The sequence below is a fragment of the Sceloporus undulatus genome, chromosome 2, assembly GCF_019175285.1.
Source record: "Sceloporus undulatus isolate JIND9_A2432 ecotype Alabama chromosome 2, SceUnd_v1.1, whole genome shotgun sequence".
Classification (NCBI taxonomy): Eukaryota; Metazoa; Chordata; class Lepidosauria; order Squamata; family Phrynosomatidae; genus Sceloporus; species Sceloporus undulatus.
Window position 1 is genome coordinate 154,950,081 of NC_056523.1, and position 16,547 is coordinate 154,966,627.

General features: G+C 41.2%; 1 protein-coding gene across 4 annotated transcripts in view; it reads left to right on the forward strand.

Annotated features, from left to right (window-relative positions):
• Positions 1-2,356: 2,356 nt before the first annotated feature.
• Positions 2,357-16,547, forward strand: part of RGS9 (regulator of G protein signaling 9) — a 53,261-nt gene continuing 39,070 nt past the window's right edge. For 2 of the 4 annotated variants that reach the window (XM_042449709.1, XM_042449710.1), the window contains exons 1-4: positions 2,357-2,410; positions 5,577-5,653; positions 11,129-11,210; positions 14,721-14,783. In XM_042449709.1, coding sequence (XP_042305643.1) covers positions 5,631-5,653; positions 11,129-11,210; positions 14,721-14,783 — 168 coding nt within the window. In that variant the 5' untranslated portion in view covers positions 2,357-2,410; positions 5,577-5,630. Of the gene's footprint in view, positions 2,411-5,576; positions 5,654-11,128; positions 11,211-14,559; positions 14,793-16,547 lie in introns of those variants that run through there. The other 2 variants (XM_042449713.1, XM_042449714.1) reach the window with 2 other exon arrangements.

Genomic DNA, 16,547 nt, shown 5'->3' on the forward strand with positions numbered 1-16,547 from the left:
GGGGGGGGGGGAGAGAAATTTTATTTGGCAGCAACCTCCTGAAGTCCACATTCCCTCTTTCTTCACTGTCAGTCTCTCCAGTGTCTCATTTCACACAAAGGGTGTATATGTATGTGGGTGAGTGGGTGGAGAAGCATGAAAATTTAACAACTAAAGCCCAAGTCATCGGGCAGTGTCCTAAGCCAAAAACCCAAACAGTAAGTACACACATGGATCTGTAATTCAAAATGTACTGAAATTTACTAGGAAAGGAAAAAGTGCTGCATTCAGTTAAGAAGTAAACAGTTGCTGTAACTGATGCGAATTACTGGCAAATGCACCAAAGAAAAGAGGCAAATGGACACTGCCACATCCCAGTCTGGATGAGCTCAGACAGACAAAACAAAAAAGAAATGAAAGAAAATAAAAAACCCACAAGTCAAACATCAATCAGAAGCTTGAGTGCATTAGCTTTACTTTGGCTAATACAGCTTAGACTGAAGTCAAGGCAAGATGTGCCTCCAAGGAATCACAGTTGGGGTGCTATTGCTGATTGTCCTTTCCTGTGTCTCCACCTGACCTCTTCTAGCCATTTGTGAGATCATGGGGATGATATCCTGGGTTGATCTTAATGCTTGGAGAAGTATATATAGGAAGAGCAGTTACCTCTAATTTCAAATACAACCTTTTAAACCTAGTTTGGCATACCAGAGTCCTGGTAGAACTTCTTACTGTGTGATAATTTAGAGCGTAGTAACTTCTTGAAGTGGACTCTTCATGGAGCTCACACCTCAGTAATAATGAACAATTTTTGAATACTGTTACAGAGTTTCAACATTCCTTTTGTCCATATCAGGGGGGCAATTGCCAAAGGCTGGTCAGAATAGAAAGGTCTTTGCTTAATTTGGTTTGTGGATCAGATTCTCACATATGCTAACTTAATTGTTTAATTATTTAATTATTTAAAATATTTATATCCCATTCTCCATGCAAAAGTCTCAGGGCACCATACAGTAAAACCAATCTGACAAATCTAAAACTCTGAATGATTTTAAAAGGCTAATTTTTTTTACGATTTAACAAGTTGAAAACAGGTTGAAAGAGTTAAAATACAGTAGACCCTTGGTATTTGTTGGGATTTGACTCCAGGACTTCCTATGGTTACTCAATCGGTGGATGCTCAAGTCCCATTATATACAATGGGGAATAAATGGTGTCCCTTATATAAAATGGCAAAATCAAAGTTTGCTTTATTTTAAAAAAAATTTACAAAAATGTCAGGCTGTGGATGGTTGAACCCGTGGATGTAGAATCTGTGGATACGGAGGACTGACAGTAGTTTAAAATGAATTAAAAGCATGTACATGTGTGGGTTCTTGTTTAGTTACAAAGAAACTGAGCTGGGGCAAAGAGATAGAACCCACACTCAGGCAGTACTAATCTTTTAAAAGCCCTAAGCTTCCACATGTACCACTTGCTGACAGCATAACTGCAATTGCTATTCTGTTCACCACATCTGAGGTGTGAACTTTCAGGGACACATCAGGAATCAGCATGGGATGAAAACTGTGATAGATGTGGCCTTTGTGAGTCTGGCATGCACTGGAATGAGACCTATCCTCTTACAAGAGCCAATGAAATGCTCCCAGGGTAGAGTTCTGCCTCTAGAAAAGAGACCATTTATTTATTGATTGATTAGCTTGGATATAGACATTCTAATTCAACCCAACACCCCCCCCCAAAGCTTTCAGAAGGGAAAAAAGAAAGAGAAAAAACATACCTACCAGATAGTTACACAAACACACACATACATATAGCTGAAATCAAACAAAAACTAAAACAGCACACTAATGTGCTAAACTAATACACTAAACTAAAACAGTTGCTTTAGAAAAGAGGCCCTTCTTGATTGTTTCTGCAGTTCTGCCATCTCATTAAACACTAAGGTGGGGTACAGACCGCCGCTTTGCGGCGGTCTGCCGCTGCCGCCGGCTAGTCCGTGGCGGAGCCGGAGCCTCCATATGGCGCGGCTCCCCTGCAGACTGAAAAAGAAGCTCCAAAATGGAGCTCCTTTTTCCGTCGCGTTTGCGACGTAGCGAGGCGCCAGGGGCGCACTCGCTACGTCACAAGCGACGCGACGTGTACGGACGCTCAGCGTCCGATACGCAAAGATGGCGCCGGCCATGTAGAAGGGCCGGCGCCAACTTGTACGGACGGAGTCCGTACTAGGCCCAGGGGCGTCTATAAGAGACGCCCCTTTTTTAAAATTGGACGTCCGGAGGACGTCCCAAAGGGCAATATAGAAAGCCCCATACTTTGTTTTTTGCAGTTATGGAAACACTGTGCCTTTGTTTTTCTTTTTCCATCTGCAGCTATCTACTTAGCTAAGAAAAATATTAAGAGGAAAGGCGTTCTAGAAGAATATGAAAAGGTAGGAAGTTGTATTCTCTTTTTTGTCTGAGCTTTTGACTGTGCCCTGGTGGTGCAGTGGTTAAATGCCTGTACTGCAGCCATTTACTCAAAACCACAAGGTTGCGAGTTCAAGACCAGCAAAAGGGTCCAAGCTCGACTCAGGCTTGCATCCTTCCAAGGTCGCTAAAATGAGTGCCCAGACTGTTGGGGGCAAATTAGCTTACTTGCTAATTAGCTTACTTGCTGTTCACCGCTATGATCTTTGGAATAGCGGTATATAAATAAAACAAATTATTATTATTATTATTATTTATTTTATTATTATGCTTACAGTTGTAAACTGCTTAGACACTGCTTAGGTGGTATGAAGCAGTATATAAATGAAGCTTGGGGTTATTTTTAATGCCATAGGACTTGTCCCTTCATTTCAGCTCTGGATCAGTTTGCCAAATCATTTTGGTCAGATATGCTATGCAAGGGAACTGAACATTCCTGGCTTACTCAGATTAACAAGAACTTGAATAGGAATGGCTTCCATGTCAGTGGGGTGGTGATGTACTCAAGTTTTAATTTGAATTGCAAAGGAATTCAAGATGTACAACACACGGGGTGGGGTGGGAAGATGCACCTTGGATGTTCAGACCCTTGGATAATGGCCATCTGCCATTCCCAAAGCATTCCTGTTTAGGTGTAGTGAAAGCCAGGTGAAGTTTGAAAGTCTGACTATAAGATATTGATTGGCAAGAAGATTTGTCTAGCACTGCAACGTCTGTAGTCTTGCATAATTGACCACATTATTTTCCTGAGCTTCTCATCTTAGAACAGTCTTTTGTGCACTTTCTGAGAAGAACAGCCGTTACATTTCAGTGATACCAATTTTTATATGAAGGAAGTTTATGGCCTTGTGGACTGGGAGAGTGGAAAACATTATCCATTGCCTGTGTTATTTCCTCTGTGTAGGTCATGGAGAGGGGGAGCCATAGAGTATGCATATGTCCAGCCTACCTGGTTGACTGGCAAAGTTTAAACTTTTTAAAATGGCAAAGGCAGTAAAGCCAAGATGTCTTCATTACCTGATGGACATCAAATGTGGTAAAACTAATTGATATGATGGGGAGGAAGAGTTCATACTGTTGGTATACTGTGTATCATTTTCATTTATCTGTTTGCCTATTATACATGCCATATTAACGTTAAGGACATGTGCGCGCACACACACATAATGGAGATCGACCAATTGGCTAAGTCAGGAGGGAGAAATGTACGGCCCTCCAGATGCTGTTTGGCTCAGTTTCCCATCAATACCAGCCAGCATAGTTGGTGGTGACAGTCATGGCTTAAAGGAGCCACAACCTAAACAACACTGGAAGCCTGTAGGTATTTATTTATTTTATTGGATTTATATCCTTCCTTTCACTCAAGATTCCTACCTATTGACTAGAGATAGCTGTATGTTACCCAGAAGAAGCAGCTATATACTATCAAAATGAATGGGTTGCAGCTGCCAATCAAAGTAGCAGCCTCATGTCAAGTTCCCCTGCCTCCCTCACATAGGTCAATTGGCCTTGAGAGGTGAGGTTGGAAATACTTCATTGTTAATGAAATAGAAATTAAAAATAATTTCATAAATTAAATGACAACAACATGAACAAGTAGAGTAATTTTGTACACTTCACATTTTGATTTTTAACTTTGTGAGGTTGTTGGGTGGCTATTTTTAGCCATTTTAATGGTGAGTGTATACAGTATTAAATTAAACGAACCCATGGTATCTTATAGAGTGTATTTATACTACACATTTATAGCAATTTCATACCACTTTAGGTATCATAGGTCCACCGTAAGGAATCTTGGGATTAGAGACCCATGGTGTAGTGGTTTATTGAATTGTGACTCTGGATCTTTGCTCATTTGAGGAAAGCCACTGGGTGACCTTGAGCATTTCACACTCTCTCAGCCTCAATGGAAAACAAAGGCACCCCCCCCCCCCCGGAATAAATCTTGCTAAGAAATCCCCATGATAGGTTTGCCTCAGGGTCATCATAAGTCAAAAATGACTTGATGTCACACAGCAGGCAGTGATGAATTCAGCTCTTTTACTCTTAAGTCTCAAATTCTTGCAAGATACTTTCAAGTTGAGTCTCGAAATCAAGTCTGAAGGAGCCAACTTTAACAGCAAAAAGGAGGCAGGTCACATTTCTTGGAGGGAAACTGCAAACATGTTAGGCAATGTGTTTGAGGGGGGCTTGAGGTCTGCTAGGCAGTGTGTCCCCACTGCACATTGGAGTAGCCTTCTAAAGCTTTAGAAGGCTTCTCCAATGTACAGCAAAGACATGCTTTTGAAAAGCTTTAGAAGAATCCTTCTGCCTGTAGCCCGTTGCTTAATGCATTTGCTGTTCTCCTCTGAGAAATGAACTCTGCATTCTGGGGGAAGATCTTGTCTACTGCTCAAAATGATGCCAGCACGTCAGTCACTAAAAATATACAAATTACAAGTCGAGTCAATTTAAGTCAGTATGTTATTTATTATTGAGTCAAGTCCAAGTCAAGTCATTGGAGTAACTTGAGTCCGAGTCAGTTAACTCAAGTCTACATCACTGACAACAAGGTACTTAGAATGGTTTTCCAGAGACTTCTAGTAGTTCTGTGTTCAGTGGTGTTCCCTAGAGATCCCTCAAAGAGAATTCTGAGTTCCTTATGAAACTGCTAATCCTAAATTTCCATAGGATGGAAGCATAGCAGTTAAAGTGGTTTCAAGCTGCTATAACAGTGTAGTGCAAATACATAGAATAAGACAGCTTTCCTTGTTTCTGTGATTCAGGCACAAACATCATATGTTACCAAATTTTCACTTTAACTACATGAAACTAGATGTAGATACATTTAGGCTATGTTTATGATATTATAATTTAAAGGAATAATTTTAATTTTGCTAGTTGTTCATGTCACAACTATTGCCACTACACTCAGTGATATACAGGAATTAAGATTTACAAGTAACATTAGCACGAAAACATTATTAGGGATTTTCTATAGTGTGGTATGGGGGACATCAAATGGGGGGTGGTGACACCATGAGTTACTGCATCAAGTGACAGCAATCTTAGTGATGCCACCGCCTCTGAGAGCAAAACAGAAACCTGCTGCTTTGTTATTGTCTCAGTACTACTCTCGTTTTTCCCCAGGAACATTATAACGTGCTGAACAAAAAAATCAACCACAAATGGGACTTCATTATTATGCAGGCAAAAGAGCAGTATAGGTGAGATGTTCTTTAACACTTTTTGGGTTTTTCATTTTCTATGTTATGTGTGAATGACGGCAATAAGGAGTGGTTGGGTTCACAGTAACAAAGAATTTTAATCCATTTCTGTTTTTTAAAAGAGCCCTCAAAAGTTGACACTAATGTCCATTACCTATGTGGATCTCTGCTTTTGTTCTTCTGCCTGTTACTAAATTGGCTTGTGTAAGTCCTGCCGACAAATAATCTTATAGACAGTGGTTTGTGTGTCGTCTTCTTGTAAGGCATCTATCTCATCTTCTGTCAATGCCATTTCCTTTTTTCTCTGATAATGAGAGTGTCTAATTTTGAAATCCATATTCAGGGATTTAAAGTAGCATTTAAAACACACACACACACACACAACTTAGATAATATATCACCAAAGGCTGTGAACCAAGAAATGCGTGCTTGTTTTATATCTCACTGTAATCAGAGACAACTTTTGAAGATGTTTTGGGCTTCTAGATCTTAAACTGAAGTTCCCCAAACTCCCTACTGTCCAGAGAATTCAAAGATATAGCCATGTCTGTAGATTCAGTATGTAGAGAGATCTTTGAGGCTAACTAAAGAAAGAAATTGGCAGCATGAGCTCAGGTGTAGTAGACTGAAGTCTACGAGAGCTCATGCTGCCAACTTCTTTCTTTCAGTTAGTCTCAAAGAAGTGCTACAAGATAACTCTACATAGTGTCTCTACTGTCTGCCATGTTGAGTGGAGCTTATGACAGGTGTAAGCCCAAACCTCTGAAGGACCACTTGCCCTCCCAACTGCCACTTTAGGCAAACTGTTCTCAGCCTTTGGTTCCTGGTTGCAATATGGAGATAATACTAGTCTACTCTAGAGAGTTGTTATCAGAATTACAATTTGCCTGCCCCAACCCTGGGATTACCACCTGCAGCTCTGAGCATCTGCTGATGCCCTCAACCCATTCACTTCTATGGTGGTGTGTGCACACAGCCACACAACCATTAAATCCAATGGAACGTGCGGTCTTGCAGTTTTTGGCATCTGTGGTGGTGGGGTTCTGGAACGAAATCCCTGCGGATATGAAAGGCCGACTGTACTGTAAGTAAAACTGTTTCAGCTCTCTAAAATGTTGTGTAAATAGCTAAAGTTATTGTATTTATTTATTTATTTATGGCATTTATTAACTCTCAGCCCACCAGAGCCCCTGAGGTACAATAAATAAAAGCATTTAAAATAGTATATACATGACTAAGGGCATGATCACATGTGCAAGAAAGGTGGAATTATAGTAGGCCCCCAGCAAGAGATTGCCACATACCATTGTTGTTGCTCTATTCTTCTCCCATTTTCTCTCATTTAAAATGTGCTCCTTTTTAATATCACAAAATAACCCCTTTCCTGTCTCTGTTGTGCTAGGATTCCTGTGCAAATTTCAGTAGCACTTGTATGGAGATATGGAGTGCTTAGGGCTGGCCAGGGCTATGCTGTAGGCTTGCTGTTGGTAGGGAAATGCCAGTCCAACTCTAATGATCTGGGGGAGAAAGAGAAGGGGTGAAAATTTCAGTTTGGTCTGCCAGTGGAAGCTCTTTCCTCCAACCCTGCCTGCACCACAGAAGAACTACAATGCAAAGTTCAGGTGCCATTTTTTCCAATCCCATGCCCTCCAATAGTTCATAGTCAAGCAATATCAGAGCAAAATGATGGTCAAGATGTCAAAAGTTCAGAATGAGGAACAACAGAAAAGCAGTAGAGGTTGCAATGGTTTCCTAAACTTTTACATTTTTTCCTTGGCAGAAAAACAACTGATCCTCCCCCCCTCCCCCCCCCTTGGGTCTTGTCAGAGGACCCAAAACTTTACTTACTGTCCCCCAGCTCTTCCAGTGAAGAGTATTACCTGTATAGCATTATATACACTCAGCAATGTAACAGAAATCAGTGGGCTAAGCCAAAGGGAGAGCAAATTTTTGGAGGAGAGGATGCTAAATAGTCCTATTTTCTATGTATTTCTTTAAGCAATATTCAGAACTACACTGCCCTAGGGTTCCTAGCACACAAGGCCAGACTTTCTTACTTGGCTCAATGCTGTATAGTGTTATACAGCACCACGACCTAGGAGTTTATCACGCTGAGGTTTATGCAGTTCAGATCTGGGGTGACTCCTGGTTCAGCAATGCAAATTCATGTTTTAACGTGACTGTTTTATCACACCTGGTTGCCCTTCCTAATCGAGGGAGAATCGAATCCAAGGCAAGTCACGTGATGCCGATTCAGGCAAAGCAGAGTGAGTACACATTGTATTACCATACCAGTACATACCATGTGGATTCAACGATTCAAATTGGGACCCTTGCCCATGCTCAGTGGGGGTCTGAACACGTCCTGAACCTTTGCTATTCCGGGGTAAAGAAGGGAGCCTGGCTCTACTTTCACGTGAATGCTAGCCTCAAGCGAATGACAGCTGCACCTTTCTTCCTCCCTTCTATTTTCCCATCCCTGGCAGCCAAATTCAAACAGTTCCTCTGTGTCTGAGCCCCCATCCATTTCAGCCACATCTACATCTATTCTCCTGTCATTCTCCTCATCCATTTCAGCTATATCTACATCTGTTCTCCTGTCATTCTCATCATCCATTTCAGCCACATCTATATCTATCCTCTGTGTCAGAGCCCCCATCCATTATTATTATTATTATTATTATTATTATTATTATTATTATTATTATTATTATTATTATTAAAGGTATTATTATTATTATTATTCACTGCAAAATAATCAGTGTAGAAGCTGCAGATTTACTTGGAAGTAAATCCTTTGAATCTGAATGTTAGCCTTATGTGAAAGATTGCTTCATGTTCTATGGGCTTTAGAGTCCGTCTTGGCACCCAAACTAGAACTCTTTTTTTGGGAGATCGGGTCCATCTTGGTACTCAAACTAGCACTCTTTTTTGGGAGATCAGGTCCATCTTGGCACCCAAACCAGAACTCTTTTTTGGGAGATCGGGTCCGTCTTGGCACCCAAACTAGAACTCTTTTTTGGGAGATCGGGTCCGTCTTGACACCCAAACTAGAACTCTTTTTTGGGAGATCGAGTACGTCTTGGCATCCAAGCTAGCACTCTTTCTTTGGGATGTATGGTTCATTTTTTCCAGTCACACAAGGAGACTTTGTATGGGAGGTAGGGTCCCGTGTGACATCCAAGCTAACACTCTTTCTCTGGGATGTATGGTTCGTTTTTTCCAGTCACACTGGGAGACTTTCTATGGGAGATAGGGTCCCCTGTGGCTCCCAAGCTAGCACTCTTCTATTTCTGATGGCTTCCCCAGCAGCATCGGAAACTGCCGCTTTCCCCCTCCTCTCCAGCATGTCTCCTGTTCACGTTAAAATGTGAATGCATTCATTCCCCAGTAGCTCTCTGCCCTTTCCCCAGCATTTGCATTGGGGAAACCACATTTCCCCTCGACAGCAATGGAAGCCGGGGGTGGGGGGTAGTACCGGAAGCAAATGGAGTAAAATTGCAGCATGACATCATGGGAAATGTGGGACCTTGGAGGTTTCGGGGGTGTAGCGGGACGGAAACAAAGTTGCATTCCACACCAGACGAATTTGGAGTGACATCGAAGTGAGTTTGAAAGCGAATTCTGTGATTTCATCCCCCCCCCCCCGAATTCATCAAAATGAGGAGTCACTTTGGATTCACTGTGGAAGCGCCATGGAAGGAGCTCCCATAGAAAGGAATCGCGTCTGATAACACATTCATGTTATGACGTGAATGTGCATCGTTGGATACGCACTCACATTGGAACTGAGCCGCCCCCCCCCCCCCCAAAAAAAACTCCGTGTGATATACTCCCTAGTGAGGACTCCAGTCCCAGCTGAATAGTGCAGTGATTCCCAAACCTGTCCAAGTGTTTTGGACTTCAGTTCCCAGAATCCTAGACCATTGGCCAAGATGGCTGAGGCTTCTTGGTGACAAAGTCCAAAACACCTGGATGACCAGAGTTTGGGAATCACTGGAATAGTGTTTTAGGGGAACAACATTGGTATTTTAATGCTTGAAAGGACTTATGTGATAAAGCTGAGAAGCACATTTGAAAGCAAGAGCATTCTCTGACTGTCAAGCTCTGTTGGCCTCTGGAGAATGGTGGAAAAACCTGCCAACCAGGTTCTGTCTGGTTGGCTGGTGTGTGGAATCAAAGGATCTGAAGGAGAGGCTTCACTCCAGTCTACAGCCTGGCTTAGAGGCCAGTTGCCTGTTCGTGTCAATGTGGAGCTTTGACTCTGATGTAATCTCCACTGCTGCCACCACATCTTAAGACTGCTTATGTGCTTCTGCCTTTAGTAGAACCACTTGGGAGCTCAGGAGGCAGGAGAAGAGGAGTTGCAACAGGTGGGAACCTTACACTGGTATAGCACAGGCACTGCATCACCTGCAGAGGGTTCTGGCCATACTCTTACTACTATTAAAGAAGAACCACAGTCTATGCAAAGATTATGCTATGACAAGGCAAATGGCAGCAAAGGCTGTGTAATCCTTTCCCATGGGACAGTTGAGAGGATGGCTCATGTTTGCCTGTTGGATTAAACCAGGGGTAGGCAACCTGCGGCCTGGCGAGGCCTTGGGACTGGCCCCAGCCCGGTCCTGCCACCAATTGCCGCCGGGGCCTTTTGGGGGGCAATTGTCTATAGAAGCCTCAGAAACATGCATTTATATTAACATTTAAAAAAAAATCAGCAAATTTTTTCACATGTCCTCCATATTTTTTTTAAAAAAGTGTCTTCCATTTGAAAATTTTGTCCTACATTTGTCCTGGTTTATTTATATATGTAATTTTTTTTAAAAAAATATTTAATTATTTATTTTTTGGCTTCGGCCCCCCAGTTGTCTGAGGGACAGCAACCCGGCCCCCAGCTCAAAAAGATTGCCTACCCCTGGATTAAACTGTTACCAGATGTAGAAGGCATATTCAGTTGTTGGCTACACCGTAAAATACAACAAAATACCAAATCCACAAAACAGCACTACTTTTATTGGCCAACAAATGCACAAAATACAAAATGCAAGCTTTCAAAGTTTCATTGGCCTCTTCATCAGGCAAAGATGTTACAAATCATGCAGGAGAGGAAAAGTAGTGATGTTAGAATCACAAGGCTACCTTTTTTCTCAAATGTTTCTTCTGTTGTCAGTTAAATTGGTCTGGAGGGATCTCAGTGCAAGCAGAGGCTATTCCCCTTCTTGGCCATGTGGGGACTAGGGACAAAGGGCAATAAAAGACAATTAATAAAATTTCAACTCCATGCATCATACTAAAATAAACTATGTAGTTAGTCTTAAAATGCAGCTAGTTTCCTCATTTTCTTCTCCTTTTTCATTTTTATGCTGTGACACAATAACATAACTGTCTCTTTTGAACGGGGGGTGTGGGCAGGTTGGAAGGAAGTAATCCCACACTGTGATCTGTGTAAATATCCCTGTCTTGCTGTCTTTATAGGACTGGAAAAGAACGAAAGAAGGAAGATCGGTATGCTCTGGACTGTCAGGAGAAAGCCTATTGGCTAGTGCACAGAACACCTGTAAGTTAGGAATGAGACAGTTCATGCAGTTCTGCTAGACATGTTACCTCTAGCATACCTCTGAATATCAGTTGCAGGGCAGGAAGAAGCTATTGTGTAATGATAATTGTGGACCACCCTGGTTGGCTGCTGTGTGAAGAAGATACGGGTTTTAAGAGGCCTTTGATCTAATCTAGTACAGTTCTTATGCTCTTCAAAACAAATATGTTTAAATATTTTTCACAAAAGTGATAGAACACTAAACATTATAGAGCAGCCTTCCACAATCCACTACTTTCTACATGTTTTGTGTGGTCATCATGCTAGCTGTTGTTGTATTCCAAAACATCGGGAGTCCAAAACATCAACTAGGTTGACTGCTGTAGATCACAAGTTATTCAGTTTTGAGAGCTTCATACATATTTGTATATTCACATGTGTACAAACAGACTCACAAGGTGCCTGTAAAGGCAAAACAGGCTGTTTGGTCTGCATGACTGTTTTCTTACTTGTAACAGGATTATTATAGGGAGAAATTCATTTGCTTTGTCCAGGTATGCTGATTGTTATAGGAAAGGAATATATAATGCAGTTCAGAACAGAGCTTTAAAGTATTCTGAATGGCTTTGTGATTTGGTTATCCAGGAGTAACTGTTAAGGCACAATCTACCCTTCCTTTGTAATTAGGGGCAAATTTCCTTCTTGTAAACAAAGATTTAATTGTGGTATGTGCATGAATAAGAATTACCTGCCTTTAGAGAAACCCATTAAGCTATGTTTCTGTTTGAATTGCTGATCTGTGTGTTTCACTGCAAGATGAAGCAACATTGGCTCATGCAGAGGCATAATGGGCAGACAATTTTGTATTGGGGTGGACTGAATTTTCCTTCTGAATTTGATGCCAAATTACCCCTCCATCTATAAGGACTCAGATTAGAAAACAACAAAGCCAGAGCAGTAAGTCATGCAGAGATTCTGCATGAAGCTTCCACTGAGGGTGTGTACTTTGAACTTCCAGGAGATGTGGCTTGCTGTCTTTACCCACTTACCTGGAAGTAAGATTAATAGAATTTGCCTGATTTTTAATGATATTTTATCTTCAACTGCATTTAATTGATTGAATTATGAGTTGCCAAGAGGACAGTATTTTGGGATACCCTTGCACCCACATTGTAAATAAATAATAAATAATAAATACTGAGCAGATAGGTATAAGAGTGCACTGTTAGGTATGTCTCGGAAATGTTAATTTCTCATAACAGAAAAGCAGCAGGCCACTTGGGAACTAAAACTGCTGTAGGTGTAGGGAAAGACAGGTCTTCTAACGAAGAGCAGAAGCACAGATATCCTGCTTCCTACTGATAAGGCTGGGAAGTAAGACATAGGTATACACAGAAAGTAGCTGGAAACTGTGAACCCATTTCTTTCTGAGAACTATTGTCAACATCCATGTTATACATATTTGGTTCCTTGAACTCAACAACTTTAGATTGACCTTTGGAACTCATTTTTCTTTAGAGTTGTAATTATAATCCTGCCCCACTTTCAACAGTAGCTATAAAAACTGGTGCATGAATCCATGGAATCTGCCTCCTCACAACATGACTTTACCATGTTGAGAATCTGTGCCTTGGGCTGCCCTTGAAGGGTGCTTTTGGTAAATCTTCCAAGCTGGAAGAAAGACTCTAAGCTGGGCAAGCAGCAGCACTGAGCTTCTGTTGTTTTGGAGGCACTTCTGGCAGGTGCCAGTGGGGTGTTTCCTGAGCAATACCACACTGATCACAGCATGCTGTATGGCTTTGACACATGCCAAGAAGCTACATTCCCTAATCCCAAATCATAATCAAAGATCTACTTTTAATTGTGCTCACTGTGTAAGCAGCCAACTGAGAGCCCAGCAGTTAACAGACAGAGAAGGTATAAGCCTCCGGCAAATGTCAGACTGTAATTGGAGCTTAGCTTGGGGGCGAAAAAGCACCATCTGTAGAAAAGGCCTGTGTGCCACAACAACCCCTTTGGTCCCAGTTCATCCTCCCTGCTGAAGCGTCTTTGATCACACCAGAGCTGCATTTGGATCTTTCTCTTTCTTGAGCTGTTTCCCCTCTTTTCACCCTTTTAAGATAGCACTGGCTGAGGCTTAATTATTGATGACCAAACTTTGGCGGACATCAGATAGCTGATCAAAACTCAACTGTGTTCAAAGCAGATGTGATAGTTGGTACCAATCTGTTTGCCATGTCAAGGCATTTTTTCCTTCCCTGGGTAACACTTTCTCTCTGTGATCCGACTTCCCATGCCAAGATTTTGCTAAAACATACTTTAACACATAGAAAAAATAGTTTCTGTCATTATGTTTATCAGGTAATATGAAGAACAAAACTCCTGCACATTTAACATATATAAAAAGGAAAGTTTTGCCTACTCTGGTTTTTCTCACCTTTGCAGGACTGTGATCATGACTGGGACGGGCCCTCAGCAAAGTGCCTTCTGATGGTCTCCCTTTTGTGTCAGTGGGTCCCCAGATGTCTGCTTCTCTGGTGACAGCTATGAGCCCCCATTAAATCATTCTCACAGTGCCCCTGCTATGGTATTGCTTTGGGATACTATGGATGAGAGAGAGCATTATTTAAATTCTGCACAATTCTCTGGACTGATGTTACTTTATAAAGAAATCTAAAATTATAGCCTGAAAACCCAGCTGCTTGGCATAGATGTACCAGAGCAGGTGTGAGCACCAAGTGAGCCCTACTACCTATTGGGTGCTGGGTATTGAGGTCACACCTGGCCATGGCTTGGTGGATTGTGCACTACAATGTACTGAAAGTAAAATACTTTTGTTCCAAGAATTCTGTGGCCTGAAGACATTTTGCTGGTTGAACAAATATACATCTATTAGCCTACTACTGTTTTTTAACGATTTGAGCTGGCAGTTCCAAAGTACTGAATTTAGCCTAATTTTTCTTATTTTAGAAGTGGTCCAGAAGCAACTTGGAGAACTGAAGTAGACTTCTCTGTTTCACCAGACATATCACCAGACATTGTCCAGACATTTCAAAGTCTGCTTTTACAGCCACAAGGGCTAGACAGTCAAGTTTGAAAATGAAAGTTCAAATCTTAGCTATGCTGAATTTTGAAGCTAGTGACTTTCTGCAGAACTGTAGAATACATGCAGCCCTGTCTATGGGCTATAAAAAACACAACATGAATATACATTAATAAAATTATTCCTGATTAAGGTAGACTAATAATGACAAATCTATGACCTTTGAAATGATGCTGGACTACACCTCACAACAGCCATAACAATGATGGGTGTTGGAGTCCATTAACATCCAGGGTCACAGTTTTTCCACTCCTGTAGAGGAGCTACTGTATTATGAACTATATCAATAAGTTCTCCGTCTTTTTCCCCTCAAAATGAATTTGTCTTCCAGTGGATTCATCTGTATAACCATACTCAGTAATATAAACTAGCTGGGTTAAAAATACATTTCAAATGTCTTTCTTGTGTATTTTGTTACTGTATAACAGCCAGGGATGCAAGACACACTTGATTATGGCTTAGACCGAGCAACTGATCCTCTTGAAAATACGGTAAATTAGGTAAGTGTGTATTCTTTAGCATTATTGTGATTACAGTGATGAACCTTTATAACTCGTCATTCATATGATTAGAAAGATTGCTAGTGTTGATTATAGGCAGGAAAAGAGTTCCAGCATTATTGAATTCCCAGAAGCACTTGATCTGTACTGATCACTCTATTTAGATGCCATCAAAAATTATGGAAATTCTAAGCCACTGGGTTCACATGAGTTCCTTGCAGTTCCTTTTCCTAAATTTAGTTGAGTACATAGGAATACAGATGACAACTCTGAAATATTTGCTATTGGCTTTCTTGGTTTATTCTTTCTAGGGCAACAAGCAAGGGTCTGTCTTGACTAACTCACTACAGGGCTAAATTACACAAGATGAAGGAGAACACTATCTCAATGTCCTGTCTTTTTAATATTTGGCAAACACCTACTGAGGCAAGGATTGGGTTCATTCTAGCACCCTAATCAGATTGTTAGCATGTGCCATTCTTCCCTTGTACCACTCTACAGAATTCTCTCTTTGTGAAAATTGTGATACTAACCATATGCTCTGTTGGAGAAAATTAAAATGTGTAAGAGTTCCCCCCCCCCCAAAAAAAGCAAATAGCATCACAAGGAGAGGGTGCATCCAAAGGGGGAGCAAAATGAGGACAATGTGCCCCCCTCAAATGATTCTGTCCTTCATTAAATTTCCCTTCAGTCTCCAAATTTCTAGCGTGGCAGAGAATGAGACAATGAAAACTGTTCACACCTAAAACTCATATTTGCTGTATTCACATTCTGTTGGTAACGTTGCCCCTCTCTTTTCTTTGGATACCTAAATTGTATTTCTAAATATGCTGAAAATTTGGAGACTGTAGGAAAATTTAATGGGGGGGGGGGGGAGAATTCGAAAGGAATTCGACAATGACTTCATTTTGCTCTCAGCCCTTGATAGTAGTAGGAATGGAGATAACAATTTTCAATAGGAGTTAAAAATTAATTCCCACTCCACTAATGATATAGTTCCAGTCTAAAAAATCCAAAACATAAAGAGATGGCAGCTCTTATGCTGTGTCTCCATCATTTTGTTTAGCTTGACTCTCAGATTCCAAGTGAGGCTTACATTCCCCTGCAGTGAAAACTGGTATGAATATACAGTATGCCATGCTTAGCCTTCCCTCTGACATCCTGTTTTTTCTCCGAGCACAAAAGTCTTTTTTGAATGGGGAGCATTTCATTAAGTAATAAATTCACTAGGAAGAAGAGCTGTAGGGAGATCAGATTTGAAAGAGAGAGAAAGAGAGAAGTTCCATTAGTGGTGATTTCAAGGAGATGCACTCCAAGCCTAAATTCAGCCTCTCAGTGAGAACAAGATCCTTGTAAAATCTGATTTCATTTCCATCACACCAAATGCATTGGAATGAAAAAGATGTTTTGGTGAAACATTATGTGGAATAGGACTGGCTGAGAGTACCTCCTAGGCTGCATCCGAACTGCAGAAATAATCCAGTTTGACCTTGCTTTAACTGCCATGGCTCCATGCTATAGAATTCTGGGAATTGTAGTTTGTTGTATCACCAGAGCTCTGCAGTGTGGATGCAGCTCCAGTCATGTATGGTAGCTCTTTACAGCAAATGACAGCTAGGAGAGATCATAAACCGGGCTGTTGAACTGATACGGTATTTATAGCCAAATAGACCCCCAGTTGAAGGTGAAGCTTGGATACAGATTTGTTTGTATGAAGTTGAAGCTCTCCTTGGGGCAATTGTTTTCTCCAAACCC